Source organism: Calonectris borealis, chromosome 24 (genome assembly GCF_964195595.1).
Source record: "Calonectris borealis chromosome 24, bCalBor7.hap1.2, whole genome shotgun sequence".
Classification (NCBI taxonomy): Eukaryota; Metazoa; Chordata; class Aves; order Procellariiformes; family Procellariidae; genus Calonectris; species Calonectris borealis.
Window position 1 is genome coordinate 2,734,363 of NC_134335.1, and position 16,324 is coordinate 2,750,686.

Genomic DNA, 16,324 nt, shown 5'->3' on the forward strand with positions numbered 1-16,324 from the left:
AATGCCAGGTGGATCCTGACAATATTATTGTTTTATCCCTACGGGTATAAGTTTGAGTTTTTCTCTCCTAATGCCAAGTATTTAAAACCTCTAGAAACCAATGATTTGACAATCAATGATTGCGCGATACTTTCAATTTGAATATTCAAAGGCTCCACAAAATGGGCTATCTTTTTGTGAAACTGAGCACATCCCCACCTAGCAGAAGGTCTGGGGGAATAAGATTTGGTGGGGCCACCCTCTCCACCCTTTGCTTTTGGGACATTTGCAGGGTTTTATCCATCTTTCCCCGAACGAAGCAGATGCCTCGAAACCGGCTCAGTATTTTCCCCTCAGACGCACAGGCTGGGCTCCAGCCCTCTCATATTTCATTTGCTACCTGCAGAGAGGACTCTGCAAGGGACTGAGCTGCTTTTTGCACATTTTTTTCACATTTTAAGGCTAAATACTAAGGGTTTTGGGCCAAAATGGCAGTGGGCGAGCGTGGCATAATAAAAAGGCTGCCCTGGGCACCCAGGTAGCTGAAGCTACCCGAACCCCACTTCTTTCCACAGCACTCCCTTCCCTCTGCCCAGATGCTGGGCTTATATTGGAGTTTATTTGCATTTTCCCTTAATTCAGACTATTTGCTCTTGCTGCACAAATTGGCCCCTCTCTTCTTACATGCTTCAGTGCTGGCCTGCCCTGTGCGCTGCAAGTGGTGGGGTTTCAGTGTGTGACAGAATGAGACGCTTTTTGGATAACCCTTCATCACTATACAATACTGACGTAGTTGGGTTTTTTAGGCTGTGTTTAAACTTTTCCCTGGGCACCGCAGCCTCTGCCGTGCCCTGGGAATAGCTGTCCGAGGCAGAAAGCAGGCCAGGCTGTTAATAATCTACTAGCAGTTCAGTTTGGCTATTGTTGCAGCTGAATCTTTTCCTTTAAGTTGAACAAATACACAATTTCTGTGGGGAGTGGTCGCAGCGGCGATGCCATTCCTTGCGCTGAAATGTGCTTCTGCAGCTCCTGGTAGGCCAAGCCTTGCTTAGGGCAGCTCTGCAGGGACACTTCCCACAGGCCCCTCTGGAGATGAGCCCTCTCCCCCCCTCTCTCCACCTGCAATGCAGCAAAAAGGAGCGTGCTGTGCTGGGGGAGTTGCAAGGGGGGGGCGCAGGCAAGTACACAGGCCTGCCTGTGCTAAGCAGTTTGGGACCTGAAGCTCCTGTGTTGCTGGGGCTGCTTCCCGCTGAAGCATCGGTGGTGGGTGAGTAGACCCCAGTGAGGCCGCGGGTGCTGTGCAGGGGAGCTGGCACTCCTGGGAGCTGGGGTAATGTTTACCTCTGTAACCAGAGACTACAGAGCAGAGCATGCAGGCTGCTCAGCTCCAGTCGTGACTGAGCTGTACGCCTTAAGGAAACATGAAGCACCTGTGTTTGGGGTGTTCCTGCCTGTCCTGGGTTTCGGAGCATTTCCAGGCTCACAGAGACCCTGCCTGGGTTAAAAGCCGAATGCCAGAGTGGGTCAAACACTTCCAAGACACTTCAAAAACTTTCTGTCCCTGCTTCTCCCTCAGAGCCTGATGGGAATACAGCTATACAGACCCTGGTATCCTCGTCTATGCAAGGCTCTTGAAGGAGGTAGAGCTGAGACAGCTGATGGTGACTGCTTTGCCACTTTGTCAAACAGCAGCTACGTTCAGCAATTCAGCCTGGCAGTATTTTCAGTTGTGGCATGGAACAAGGCTGCAGGCTCGTGCAGGCCTCAGGTTGGGGGCACAGGCGCTGGGCGTGGGCCAAGGAGACCTTGCACACACCCCAAGACACTCTGGGGCTCCTTGCCTTGCCCTGGTCCGTGGTCAGGTCCCTGCCCTTGCCTCTGGCTGAGTGGGTGCCACGCTGCAGTGTTCCACAGCTACCGAGCCTGTGGTGCCCACAGACCAAACAGGAGGCAGCCCGGCGCACCTTGCCCCATGCTTGGCATGTGTGCGGAGGAGCCCTGGCTGCTGGCACTTTCCCTGGGCTGAGCTTTCCCTGTCTCTCCGGGGTCCGACTGGCAAAAAGAAGGGCACAGCCCATGGGGTGGGCAGACGCGAGATTTGAGGCCCCGAGAACCGCTGGAGTTTTTCTTTTCCGAGCAGGTCTGAACACGGCTGGGGAACCAGGAAGCATTGGGAAGGACCCCAGCCCAGCCAGGACCGGAGTCGGGCGCTTCCGGCCAGCCGCGGGCCTCTGCTCGAGCCGGGGCTCCGGGGCTCGGCCCCCGGAGAAGCCTGGGCGCAGCCCAGCGGCTGGGCAGGGGTGCGGAGGTGAGCTCCGCACGGCGGTCGGGGCTGGCCCGCGGCTGTCACCCCGGGACGGGTCCGGGGCTGCTGCGCCGGGAGCGCAGCGACACCTGCGGGAGGCGGCCCGTCCCTGCCGCCCGCTGCTGCGGCGGGCTGCGGACCCCCGCGGGGAAGAAGCGGGGGCTGCGCTGAGCCCCTGAAGACATAAATGGGCTCTGCCGGGCAGTTGCACCAGGGCTGCTGGTGCTCCGGCTCTTGCAGCTGCGTCTCAGCTGTGCTGCGAGGGGTCAGGGGGAGAGGTGTGTCCCGGGGCAGGCTGCGCAGAGCCTTCCTTTTTGGGGCAGCTGCCGAGATCTCTGGGAGCACTCGTTCCATCCTTTGGTGCCAGAACATACCCTGGATAGTTTGCGGGTGCCTGAAAAGCCAGGGAGGTGTTGGCTGTCAGGTGTGGGCTGAGCAAGGGGCTTGTATGGTTGCTGCATGCGCACCGAGCTGCAGGGACATTCCTGGGCTACAGGATGAGGGGTGCCAGGGATGGTGCAAAGTGGTATGCCTGTAAAAGAAAGGGCTTTGTGTAGAGGACTGGCCTGGTCCGCGTGGCAGCTCTCTGCAGTGTTGCTTACAGGGGCCGGATATTGCTGCCTGTTTCTAGGTGCAGTGCTGGGTGCCCAGTCCATGTTCCTGTGCAGAGGTGCCTGCAAGCAGCATGGCATGAAGCAATGCTCTGGGCCCGATCCTGTGACCCCAGTGCCATTTATGATCCCTGGAGGGTGTTGAGAAGGCTTCAAATGCCCGTCAGCCCCAGGATTTGAGGAGGAAAGGCAGAGAGGGCCTTAAAGCATCTCATCACTACACACTCGCAAGCCTAGAAAGCTCCTGTTCTTCCTCAGCGAGGCTTTTGTTGCTGCTTCTGTGGGTGCCAGGCTGGGGGATGACATGGGGCAAAGAGGGTAGCCTCTGCCGGGAATGGACACAGCAGTGGGGACTGGCTGCATCTGTAAGGGTTGCACAGGACTCCTCTGTGTGTGTGTGTCTGTGTGTGCAGAGCTACCTCTAGTGGTCATGGGGCCCGGCCTGGCACTGCGACTTCAAATCAGCCTTGGTCCCAATTACAGCCCCAGGTGGGTGCCTCTTGGCAAGGCGCTGGGAGCAGTCTGCCTTATGCCCACTGACACAAGGCTTCGAGTCACGTCACGTCACTTGTATTGATCTGGCTTAGGCAAGAGGGGGAACAGCTCTATGTTTTCTTCAGGGCAAGAGGGAAATTGGGGAGGATGTGTTTTGTGCATTGCAGGTGGGAGGGATGGTGAGGCTTCCTTGTGCGCAGATCAGCAGGCAGGACGGTGCCCCGACAGAGCCTGCCAACACCCTAAGCTGTCTGCCAGGCCCTGGTGTAGTATGGTGAGCTTTATTTGGTTGTAGCCTTCTGTGTTGTAGGCTCAAACGTGCCATGTCTTTGCTACTCTGGCAATAACTGTTGCCCAAGACAATGCCATGTTCACAGCATGCTAGCATTAGGGACGTACATTTATGCTGCTAGGTAATCAGATACCATTATACAGACTCTGTGCTATTAAGGGGAGGTTCCCCCAGCCCCTTGCCTTGCTCCCCAGCCTTCCCAAATCTCTTCTGGTAATGTGGCTCTGTAGACGTAGTTTATGGTTCAGAGGAACCTGTTTCCTCATGTCTGAAAAGAAGTACCCGAGATCCTTGTTTGTAGGAAAGGCCCATAAGTGCAGATATTTTTTCAGGGTGTGTATTTTACCTGTAGCACAGCGGGGCTGTGAGCAATGACTCTCATAAGGCGCTAGAAGACACCACTATAAGCTAAATGTGGTATATCCAAGTGATTGTATTTCTAAACAGAGCCTAAAGCCTTGCATGTTTTTAGCATCCTCTGAAGGACCAGCTTTAGGAAAAATTTGCTTCAATAATGGTCGATTTTTCTTTTCCTCCAGCTCTTATCTCTCATCAATAAGTTCTCCGGCCTTCATAAGTCCCCCAGATGGGACTTCCATCCTCTTTTGCCCAGGCAGAGTTATCGTGAAGGGGTGGCATCTCCGAGGACTGCTCTGGTGAGAGGTGGCTCATCCTGGAGGTAAGCTCGTTTGTCATGAATGGTGAGAAGGAGTAGGGTGAGGTGGCAAGATAGCTGGGGGAGTAGTGGACATCTTCAACAGGATGCAGAGGCTGGGCTCCGGGGATGGCTGGGGTCCAACCTGAGCTTCGGTATGGGGAAACACCTCCAGACTCGTGTGAGGAGAGGCAGCTGGCACTGGCAGGCAGTGCTTGCAAAGGGTTTGAGCACGCACCGTCCAACTGGCTGAGACTGTCAGGTGAGGTCTGCTCCCAGGGCTCTCTCTGCATGGAAGCGGGGAGAGAAGGCAAGAAAGACCCTTAAGAATAAAAGCTTGTCCTGGAGGCAATGCCATAGCTAGCTTGCCTTCACCAAGCCAAGCTATCCTAAGAGCCTAGCTGGGAGCACTCACAATGGTTTCTGTTGCTGTGGAGCAGTATTTGGTGTTAAAACTGTTGAAAGGAAGCATCCATGATGTCAATAGTGGGCAAGGCCTGGAATAGGCTCCCGGTGAGACTGACCAGCCCCGATCCTGCAGGGTCCAGGAGCTCTGCCCTGGGAGTGTGAATGGAGCTGGCTCCTGGGAAGCTGCAGGGATAGGGATAGGCAACTGCCCGGAGCCGACAAAGGATGTTTCTAGAAACTTAAGGAGCTTAATGGAGTAGTTGTTTTGGGGAACAGGGAAGGTTGTTAATTTAGGAGCTGGTCTCCAACAGCAAGAGGGGACAATTAGATGGAGGACAGGAACAAAGAGAAAAACAGTTCCCCCTCAGCCCTGCCCCATCTGCTGTGTGCTCTGCTGTGGCTGCTCCTGTAACTGCCACATCCTTCCCGCATGAGTCCCCCTGACTTAACACCAGCTTTAAATTGGGTAATCTTTCATTGGGTGGCTGAGAACCGTAGACTCACTCACTAGTAGGAAGTGCGCTGTCTCATTAGGGAAGGATGGCAGGAGAGGGGGCACAGAAGAAGGACTGAAGAAGGAGCTGGTACCCGCTGTGAGGGGAGTAGCATGGTAGTCCCCATATTGGTCGGTGAGATATGGGTCCAGAAGTGCCGGGTAGCCCCGAGTGGCAGAGGAATCGCACGAGAAGGGCTTGGACCCTAGAGGGGATGAGTAGACATCACTGACAATTTGCTTTGTGTTGTGGAAATCCAACTCAGTTGTAAAGGATCTCCTGATGCCGTAGTAACCAGCCGTGGTAGGTGAGCCTGTGGTGGTCAGAAAAAAGGGTTGGCTAAAGGGAAACCGTAACAGCAGCACCTGGGGAGCCGTAGTGGTATGGGCACCTCTGCAGGTGCAAAGTAGAGCCCTTTTCTCTCTAGCATCACGCAGGGCAGGAGTCAATCCTGTCTTCAAACAGGTGTGTCAGCCCAAGTGCTTTTAGCATCTCTGACTGCCCTGATCCAGCTGATGACCTCCATCTGCAGCAAACGAAATGTGTTTTGGGAAGCTTCAAATATGAGGCCAGGGGGATGGAGGTTAGCTTTGCCAACCTTTGCTTCCTCCTTGCTCTGCTACAGCTCCTGAGAAGGAGGATGGGGTTACATCTGCAAAACCACCTGCTTCTGTTCCAGCCTCACTCCCCTTTCCCTGCCCAAGAGCTCAAGGGGCAAAACAGGTCAGTTCCTGGTTTCGTACTTTCTCCCTTCAGCTCCAGGGAAAACTGGAAGATGCAGAGGAAAAAGAAGGGGTTCTGCGTGGCACCTTGATCAAAAGAGGTGGGAAATACTTTAATTACCTCTCTTTCCCCTCTTTGGGAATTTCATACAAGACTACAGGGGCCTTTCTTTTATTTTTGCTGTTCCTGTTTTGACCCTTTCAATTTCTTTCCTCCTGGGCTCTCTCTGAGAGGTGCTCTAGTGCTCCTTTGCTCACTTCATGTCCTTTGGAGGAGAAGAAACAGGAGCAGTGTCAACTGTCCAACCTGCATTGAAGGTATTTATTGGTGGAGGAAAACCTCACCTGGCATTTGGACAAACGGTGACTGCGGTGTGTTGGTGCTGCCCTGCAAAAGATAAAGATGCGTTAAAAAATGTCTTTTCAAAGCAAGGCAGATCTCTAAGCATGTAGTTTGGGAAGATGTTGGCATAATTCAGGTGCACTATTTGAGCCTTGGTGCTATAAGTATGAAGAGCTTAACTACAAGATTTCAAGCCTGGGGCTCTGAGGCTAAGAGATTTTGAAGGTCTTATGTAGCGCTGATAATGGTAGAACTACCAGGATAACTGGCTTCTTTCTCATGTACTGCAGGGTCCCTTAATGCAGGCATAATGCTGAGCAGTCATTTTGGTGTTGGCACAAAATAGGTCTCAATAAGCTGGTATCTAAGCCCTTGGCTGGTCCTTGGCAGATTCTGCACTGCCCGTGTTCTAGCCCAGCTCCCCTGTGCTGCATCTACTGCCACAGAGCTGCTTTAGCTGGCCCCTCCTAGCAGAACAAGCAGGCTGTGTGTAGAAGGCAGTTGTTTCTAGCTCCTATTTAGATGCTACAGCAATACTGATAATAATAATCTCCTCTTGGTCCCTAGGTAAGGGAGAATTAGCCCTGAGTGACCCTGGTGCTCACAGTGGCTAATTCCTTACAAAGGACTGTGGTAAAGGCATCTGCTCCTCTAGAGCAGACCTTGTACATGGAGTTTCATTGAGGTCTGTCTCCAGACCTCCAAACCCATAAAGCAGGAATACAGTGGCCATGGCTGCATTTACCTCAGCTGTCCTGTTGCCCTGGCCAGCGATGGTGGCATGCTATTTCCAGTTTGCATAGCACAAACAGGAGGTTCCTGCCATAGCAAGCAACCAAATTTAGAGGTTTAGATTTGAATTAAATTTGCCAGTGCTAGGACTTCCTTTTACTGCTGAGGGAGGTTTGCAGCTGCTCCCTGCTCTGTCATGAAAATGAGCTCTGAGCCCACACAAGTCACACGGGCTGCAGGAGTGATAGGAGGTGTCAGGAAGGAGCCCTTTGGCTTGCGGGCAGATGAGGGTGTTCACATTGCAGGGTCAGGGCCAGGGCTTGCACCTGTCTCCAGCTGGGCCATTTTCGGCTGCAGACCTCACTGAAGATCGTAGCTAGTAATGCACACTGCCCTGCAAAGTTCAAGTCCCCACATGCAAATCTGGTCTCAGTAGACGCCCCTCTCTCAGCATCCATGTCACTTTAGTAATACCTTCCCCTGCTTTGCGTTTTTCACCACCACCTCCTCTGCCTGCCCATGGCCATTGTATCCTGCAGCCAGCACGTGACTGCATTCACTGAGGAGGAATCTCCTTAAAACTAATGGTGCAGGCCACTGCACTAGTGTTTAGATCCTGGTCTTAACAGCCCACCAGGAAGTAGTCTAGTACTGTTGTCTGGCACCCCTAATACTGTGTATGAGGAAAAAGTTGAGTTAGGAGGTGCAGTATCACAGGTGCTACCTGCAGGTCAAAGGGCTGCAGTGATGAGAGCTGGGATGCTTTGCTGGAAGAACAGGAAGGTCCCTGGGCACAGCTGCCAGCCTCTAGTACGGAGCATTTCAGATTACCAGTGCATTTCAGTTCATCTTTGATCCTGCCTGTTCAACAGCCACTGAAACTATCTGACTGTGTGTCACAAGCAGCAGGTTCTTTTGCACACACCTATCAGCCACAGAGCTGACATTAGTTGCAAGGGTTTTACCTGCCTTAATTTAATTGCACGAGCCTGTGCAGCAGCCCATCTTTGGCCTTCATCATAGCAGGCACCCGCATACTTGCAGAGACCTACATTTCAGTTGCCTCCTGGCTCCTTATCAGGTGATGAATTGCTCAGCTTAATTTAAGCCCATTAGTTCATTTCCTCCCTGCACTACTTGCTTTCAGTGCTGTGGGACTGGGGTAGCTGGATTTTCCAGGGGATCAGGCCCAGCCAGCACAGGTTCATGGAAGGCAAGGTCCTGCTTGACCAACCTGATCTCCTTCTATGACCAGGTGACCCGCTAGTGGATGAGGGAAAGGCTGTGGATGTGGTCTATCTGGACTTCAGTAAAGCCTTTGACACTGTCTCCCATGGCATTCTCCTAGAGAAACTGAGATGAGGCGTCTACTGAGACCAGATTTGCATGTGGGGACTTGAACTTTGCAGGGCAGTGTGCATTACTAGCTATGATCTTCAGTGAGGTCCTTGGAACAGGCTGCCCAGGGAAGTGGTTGAGTCACCATCCCTGGAAGTATTTAAAAGACGTGCAGATGAGGCGCTTAGGGACATGGTGTAGTGGGCATGGTGGTGTTGCATTGACGGTTGGACTCCATGATCTTAAAGGTCTTTTCCAACCTTAATGATTCTATGATTCTGCAACACATCAGTGTGTCTGTTTAGCATCACTTGAGCCCACAGCATATTCAGCTGTTGATGAGCTTGGTCTCAGCCTGCCTCACACATGACCAGGCAGAGATGCTGGCTGGAGGTACTCCAGAGAGCTTCACTACCTTGGTAACCCAGGAGCGTTTTTCAGCTACAAGGCTGCCTTGGGGGAGTAAACGTAAGGATCCAGGTTAAAATAATGACCTGGTCCTGCAATGGGGATCTATGGTGCCCTTTTTCCATACTTTGGCTTCAGTGTATCTCCTCTCTGGGCCCAATCTGTAGTACAGCAGCTGAAGTAATAAAAATTAATAATAAAAGCAAAGCTTAGTCTGGGCAGGGCACCTCACTCGTTTGCTGACAGCAAGTTTGCTGAATGACCTGTCCGTGGCCTCTGAGTGCTGCTGGGCATAGTGCTTTATCTGTGTACCTACCAGTTTCCCCACCTGAGAAAAGAGAGTAATCCTTCTATCATGCAGAGGGTAACTGCTGGTTCATGCCTATGTGGTGGATGAGCCAAAGTAAAAAATGTCAGACCCTCCCTAAAGCCCAGGACCAGGCCCTTCTGCCCTGCAGTTGGTGGGAACTTAGAAGCCCAAATTGTGTGGTTTTCATCACGGTACACACTGGTTTCCTATCATTTAATATGTGCAGGGCCTGGCTGTCACGAAATTGTTGCTGTTCTGCTGCCTCAGTAAACAGCCCAGCAGCTCACCTCTGATGAGCAATGACCTTTCCATAGCAGCACAAATCTCCTCCATAGACCTCCCCTTGCACAACAAAGGCTTACTGATTTTTGGAGCAAAGATCATGTTCGAACAAAAGATGCAGCTAAATTACACTGCATCATAAATATACAAAGGGGTGTTCAGTTATCTGCCATTTGCTTTGATCCTGGATTTTATTATGTCAGATAAACAGAGCTGCACTTACAGCTGTTCTTTTCATGATACATTCGAGCAAATACGGATGTTTGCCCTGCACAATAATTTTTCGTCTCTCATAGGGAATTAGCAACAGGGCTGATTTTGCATTAGATAGACACACAAGTGCTAAGCTTTGGAATACAAAACAAAGCGCAATAAAGTAAGCAGCAAGTGTTTTGCAGTTCCTAGGGCTTTTGATTGCAGCCGTTGAAGCTGCCGCCTCCAGAAAGAGAGCAGGTAAAGCATCAACCAGGATCTGTTTTCTCAGTGAGTGCAAACACAGCAGTTGCTTTCTGCTGCTTCCCAAAGCAGTCTTCCCAAATGCCTGCCTCGTGGGAGCATGTGTTTCTCAGTCCCTGTCCATGTCTCAGGGGGTCTTCTGCCTTTCTGCATTAGCTGAAGGCTCTGAAGAGATCTATGGCTAGATCTTGCTTTGTTTGGTAACGCCCATGCTGTTTTTCTACCTGGTTTTGTTACACAGAGTTAACGTGTGTGAAAGTAACAGTGAGAAAAATACTTGCAAGTCCCTCTGAAGTCTCTTTGTTTTGCTAAAGGCAAAAAGCCTGAGACAAATGGCTTGGGAGGAAAAAAGCATCAAACCTCCTAATATGTGCCTTCTGCTACCAGTAATTCAGGTCTCTGCCCCCACCCTTTCCTTCCAGGACACAGTTTCAGCAGCTTGACTGCATCTCCTCATCTGTCAGTGGCCCCGTTGCTCCCCATCAGCCTGGAAGTGCTGCTGCTTGGTAAAGGTGAGTCTTGAGAGCACACAAGGAATGGCTTACTGTGCCACTGGATGCCACATGCTCTCACCTGCAATATTGTCCCCCCCCTTCTGGGGACAGCATTGCTTTTCTGACTAGTAATTGAGGAAAAAAAATTGTAGTGTACTATAATTTGACTTAGGTTTCCTGTTGCCATAGAACCACTTTAAAAAGAAATAATCTCTTACAAACTAATGCTTGGCCTTTTTCCAGGCCATAACATCACTGCATCTCCCCTGGCACTCCAGTATGCCAGAGAGGAGCTGGAAGGAGCACAACATTCAGGGAAGAGCATCTATTTTTGTGGCAGTGAGTTGTTCAAGTGTAGCTAATGAAAAAGGAAGTTGACTTGGAAAGGTGTCATATGCAGGATGTGAAAGGAATGAGAAATTTAGCATTACTGATTTGCTTAAAACAAACAAACAAAAAAGACTTTAATCCCTCAAAGATTCACTGATGTAAAAAATCAAGGAGCCATCTGTGATCTTTTGGGGCAAACACTAGTGTTGCAAATGTTTTTGCTATTCCCTGTCAATATTGGCAGTGCCCTGAACTCAACATAAATGGTCTTTAAACCAGAGGGTTACATGACATGACATTTCTGGTTTTTTTAAAAAAAAAAAAGGGCGGGGGGAGAGGGTGGTGGGAAGTGACTTACACTGAAGTGGGAGCCACTGCTTTGCCTGGATCGTTTTTCAGCAAGAAGATCTTTGACTGTGTGTTTCACTCGCACTCCTTGGTACACCCGTTTGCCAAAATCTGTAGGGACTGAGGGAATGAAACAAGCATTAGAGGAGTTCAGTGAAAGCATAGAGCAGTTGGAAGAGGTTGTTACGGAAGAAGCAAATTCATTGCCTCTGTACACCAAGTTAGGAAGAAGGCATGTAAGACTTCTATTATTAATACAAAATCATCCCTTAGGAGCCCAATAGTGAAGGCTGCTCATTTGCAGAGAAAAAAGACTGCGGTGCCCTACCCTATATTTCAGCATTGGGTGCCGCGTGGTTTCCGTGCAGCTCCCTGTGTGCCAGATATGGTTGGCTGATCATTTTTGGCGTTTGTTTTTCCAAAGAGAACTCTGGGGGATCCTACATTTCCCCTTTGGGTCAGCAAAATTTGATTTAACTGTACAGCCACTATTGCTTTCAGCAGAAATGCTGTGGTTTAGCTCCTCCTTGCCCTTCTAGAGCTGCTGGCTTTCAGCACATTGCTCTGCAAGCTTTGATCTCAGTGCAGCAAAGGTGGAAATACCCCAGAAGGTTGGAGTGGCTCCTCTGAATGGTGATGTGAATCACAGTGCAGATCTCGGGAAAGGAAAAGGAGCTGGCCACTCAGTCTGCTTTGTATCCACAGCAAATACAGACAGGTACCTGGGGACTCTGTTTTATGAAGGTTATCAACGAAGGCACAAAAAGGGGTACAGTGCCTTGGCCATGCCACCCAAGAGGCTGATGGCAGGCCTGGCTCTGTTTTCTTGACCTGCCTGGAATACAACACAACCTTCCGTAGGGTCTGTGTGACTTTTGGTGTGAGGCATCTGTCCTCTTCCTCTGCCTGGATAAAGCTGTGCAAGATCTGCCTTGTGTACAGGCGTTTTGGCACAAGTGAGGGCAGAGAGGTATGAGGTACAATACCAGGGAGAGCTTTTTTATCCTGGCTGTGCCTGAACAGAGAGCTTGCACCTGTGGAGCCAGGGAGGAGTGTCCATATGGGCTTTTATTGAAATCTTCCAGAGAAGAACTTAACTTTGAAGCTAATCCCTTGGAAAACACACAGCTGTGTTCTCCTGAGGGAACGCAAACAGCCATTCCACAGCTGATGTGTTTGATATCTAAAATTGTGATTTGTCATTTTGCCCTTCTGCTTTTCAGGATGTGAAAAGCTCCATTGGCTCCATTTATCACTTTCTTTCATGTGGCATTGTGTCCCCAGGTGCACATACACATGGAGAGCTTAGAAAGGGAAGAGTAGAAGGTTTAAAAAACACAATCTCGGTGCTGGCGTGGGCTTACCCCAAATGTTTTCTGTTAGGCTGTAGCAATTGCAATTTTGGGCAACTGCAACTTGGTTTTGTTGTTTGAGTACTAACCAGAGAGACTTCAGCCAAGACTGGGCACAAGGCAAACGCATTGCAAGAGACAGTGGCCCAAAGAGCTTATGATCAAAATAGACAAAATAGTATACAGACTCAGTGTTTACCTTTGACCAGCAAGTATCTGTGGATAAGCCAGGACACAGCCAGAAATGGATATCAACTCTTGCAGCTGAGAGGAATCTGTATACTGATTCAGACTCTTTTCCACAGCCCAAGGAAGAAATCTCCCTCCTTTAGTCTCTTTTCAGGGCTGTTTTTACTGAGAGCAGTTGGAAGCACAGGTACCCAGTGTGCACATGTAGCTGGAGCTCAAAAGCTGTGGCAGAGGGTATAACTAGCAGAAACAGCTATACTTTCTGCATTGGAAACTTCACATCTTTGCGTGAGAGTTCCTTTAGAGTTAACAGCATTGCAATTTGATGGAAAAGTCTGAACTGTATAGCACAGTTCATTGAGCTCCATCATGGTTTGATACCTGCGATAACTCACGCAGCCTTTGCTAGCTGCATCCAGTTGAAGATTCAGGCCTTGATTCAGCAGAGAACTTCTGGAAGAGGACTGAAGCCAAGGAGACAGTCTTATATTTAATTTTCAGAATGGGGATATTTCTAAAATAGCATCACTGGAAAAGCTGTGAGCAGCTTTTATTCTTTTATTCTGCAGCCTGACATTGCCAAATCCTACAACCTCTTTGTGTTAACTGACCTTGCTTCTCTGTGACCATTTCTAGCAAGTGTCTGATGCTCTGCACTTCTGCAGTCCTGTTTTCCTAACATCTTTACTATGGTCTAAAGATGTTAGAAAAACACTTTCACACCTCCTTACTTTTACGCACAGGTGCTGTGCTATTGGAGTTACTTCACTCATATACTCACAGTTATTCCTCTGCTCAAGTTCTTGTAAGTAAGCAATGTAATGGCTCTGTTTTTAACTTGGCAGTCCAGCCTCACATAACGTGTTGCTTTCAGTGAGTTATTCAGCAGGATCTGATGCTGAACTATTAAAACCCCAGATAACTGCTATTGGCAGCATCGGGGAAGGGAGTGCTAATTTAGACCCGAGTTTATATAATTTTCAAGTAAATTGAATCATATTTCACATCGAATCATATTTCACTTCGATCTAACTGCCTTTTGGAAAATATTGCATTGTGAAGAAATATAAATTCAGTCTAGAGAAGGCAGAACATGCTAATAGAAACTATTAAATTCTTGGGACATTAAAGATGCCACGCATCAATTTTAGACAATTCTTCTTTCTGATTTTTTTTTTTAATATGAGCCCAAGAATGGCATAGTATGTTCTTTCCCAGATATTTCCATGAAGATGCATCTCTACGCTTGTGAAAAGTCAAGGTGCTGAAACTCACCTGTTTCCATTGTTGTCACTGCTGACAAGTCCCAGCTCTCAGATTCTGCAGGACTTTGGAGACGGGCTGTCTGTGATGAGCTTCCTAGAGCAGAGTGAAGTCAGTGCTCATACTCCACTGGTAAAGTTCCAACTGAGCCTGATGGAAATATGTTTTCTACAATTTAGTGATGTCTCCATGATACCTTGTTTGGGATTTGCTTAAATGCAAATCTCTTGATGTGTGTTTCACTCCAATTTGCATCATCAGTGTGGATCATTCCCAAAGAGTCTCTTTCCCGTCTGAGCTGACATTTCATGGATGAAAACTGAAAAAATGGATGAAAGTTTTACCAACAGAAGGTTTACTAACAGAAAAATCTTGGTTTAAAGTGAAAGGCTGGTAAGTCTTGCAGTGATGAGCCATCTCCTTACAGATGAGGAATCTGGCTGGAAAAACAAGGCTTGGGACAAGAGCACCTTCTCGTGTGTAAGTGTGAGATACCCATGTGCTGTTGAAGATGCACACAGCAGGCCTTACTCGGGGAGTAGTACTGTCTCTCTGCGACCCCACAGAGTGTGTAATGCTTGTGCATTACACAATTAAAACTGGATCTCTGGACACTGTGAACGCAGGAGGCTTTGTATGGCATCCACTAGCACCTGCGGGGAGAGGGGTAACACTCAGCCAGGGACAGCATGCTCATGGGACTGGCAGGAACACCCTTTAGCAAACTGACATGCTGCTGTGGGGAAGGCCAGGGGTCCCCTTCCTGAAGGTCTGAGGTTAGTCTTCAGTGAGGTGCCAGAAGGGGAAGCAGCAGCCAGGAGAGGACCTGTTCTTACAATGCTGCTGGACCCAGATCAAAGGGACCTTTGGCCAGGCCTGCTGTAGCCATTCCTCTGTTCCCAGCCTCCAAATGGTAGCAAGTCTGTTTCTGCAATATCTGAAGCAAGAAGCAGAGTTAAGCCTTTAAATTCTTCTTTAAGCACCATAGCTTATATCTTAGTTCTGAAACATATCCGCATTTGCTATGAGACCCGTTTTCCCTGCAACATGGCTAGCACAACCTATCAATACGGTGAGGACAGACTGTGGTGAGGCAGATGATCTCTGGAGCATTTTGTGTACAAGCAGAGTGGGCTGGTGCACAGTATTGCTGCACTCATCTTACATGAGCAGGACAAGACCGGCGCCAATATGTTCCTCATAATTAAATATTTCTCCTCTTGTGGAGTCTGCTGCCAGCTTGTGGGTCTATTAGGTAAGATCTGTCCCTCTTTGTAATTCCATGTGCTTTCCCCAGCATTGGCCTGGAGATTAATTTGGCCTGTCACATGAACTGCCTTCCTGGGGAAGGCTATTGTTTTTTTAAGTGTAATTCTTCTTTTCCTTCAGAAGAAAAATAAAATACAAAGAGCAGCAGCTGGCAAAGGCTGCATCTGCTCAGGCCATCAAGGCAAGTGGGGAAGGCAGAGCTGAAATGACATCCTGAATAATTCTCAATATTCTTAACTTGCAGAATGACTTGGGTATTCTGCCTGCTCAGACGCAGAGCTCAGGAACAAGAGGACATCACACAATCAAGCTCATGGAAGACTTGAGCTCCTGTATACAGAGTCTTTCACCACATATGTATGCCCTCTTATATAAGACAAGTCTTATTTTGGCCCATCCATTCCTGGCCACCCCCTCCTGATACCCACAGGTGTCTTGGAGTTGGCTGACAGGTAATAGAATGGGCAGGAAGCACCAGGCGGGTTGGGGAAGTGTGGACAGATGTAAAGTTGCAACAGAAAAGGGCTGTCTTTACTTAGTTTGAAAGTAGTTTGCCACCTGCCTCCTGACAGGCTTCCCAGATAGTTTTTTCTCCTGTGCTGGATGTTTATCTACTTTGGTTAGGATGTACAAGTTAAATCCCAACCCCATTTAAGCTAATAGCTTTGCACTGTCTAGCCAGTCCAGGTGTTTTCTGTACCGAGTACAAAATAATTACATTGAAAACAACAGATCCTGCAGAAAACAATTAAACAGAGATAAAATAAAAACCCAGCCAGCCTTCTTTTAGATTACATCCATCTCTTACCTTACATTTTCGTTTGAAAAAGCATCAGACCCAGATTGTCTGTATAATTTTGTGAATTTGGGCATGTACTTTCCATTTGTGTCAGAGAGGAGAGCTGGTGTGACAGGAAGCAATTGTGTAGTGGCAAAGCACGCTTTGTGGCACATTTTATACAATCCCATTTGGGTTTAGCATGGTATTTACCTGTGCCAAAGCAAACTTTCCGAGAACTGTGTTTGTTGAGTTCCCTTGTGCTGTGTTTGGAACAGCAGATGTAGTAGTTGATGTATATTTGTTTAATTCAAACTGTCATTTCAATCCATCTTCTTATTACTGAGTAAAGAGAATATGTTGCGTTATCTCACAACAGGAACCACTATACTGATGCGTTTTGTATTCGGCGCTTGGCCGGGATGCCCAGCTGCGTGGATTTGGACTGCAGTCTTCACGCTCCGAGGACTC

The 16,324-nt window shown here is 48.9% G+C and overlaps 1 protein-coding gene across 1 annotated transcript; it reads right to left on the reverse strand.

The window, feature by feature from the left end:
* Positions 1-4,159: 4,159 nt before the first annotated feature.
* On the reverse strand, positions 4,160-16,115 carry POU2AF2 (POU class 2 homeobox associating factor 2). The gene is made up of 6 exons (XM_075172698.1): positions 15,884-16,115; positions 13,819-13,956; positions 11,013-11,122; positions 6,307-6,349; positions 5,254-5,552; positions 4,160-4,624 (listed from the first exon to the last, which is right to left on the reverse strand). The coding sequence occupies exons 2-6, from the start codon at positions 13,826-13,828 to the stop codon at positions 4,235-4,237; spliced, it is 852 nt and encodes a 283-aa protein (XP_075028799.1). The 5' UTR covers positions 13,829-13,956; positions 15,884-16,115; the 3' UTR covers positions 4,160-4,234.
* Between the last annotated feature and the right edge of the window lie 209 nt (positions 16,116-16,324).

What these genes read in the sequence shown, in the direction of transcription:
- POU2AF2 (XM_075172698.1), bottom strand. An exon ending in GCAGTGGCTCCCACTTCAGT is followed by an intron (nt 6,350 to 11,012) that starts GTAAGTCACTTC and finishes TATCTTTTGCAG; the next exon opens with GGCAGCACCAACACACCGCA. An exon ending in ACCGTTTGTCCAAATGCCAG is followed by an intron (nt 5,553 to 6,306) that starts GTGAGGTTTTCC and finishes TGACCACCACAG; the next exon opens with GCTCACCTACCACGGCTGGT.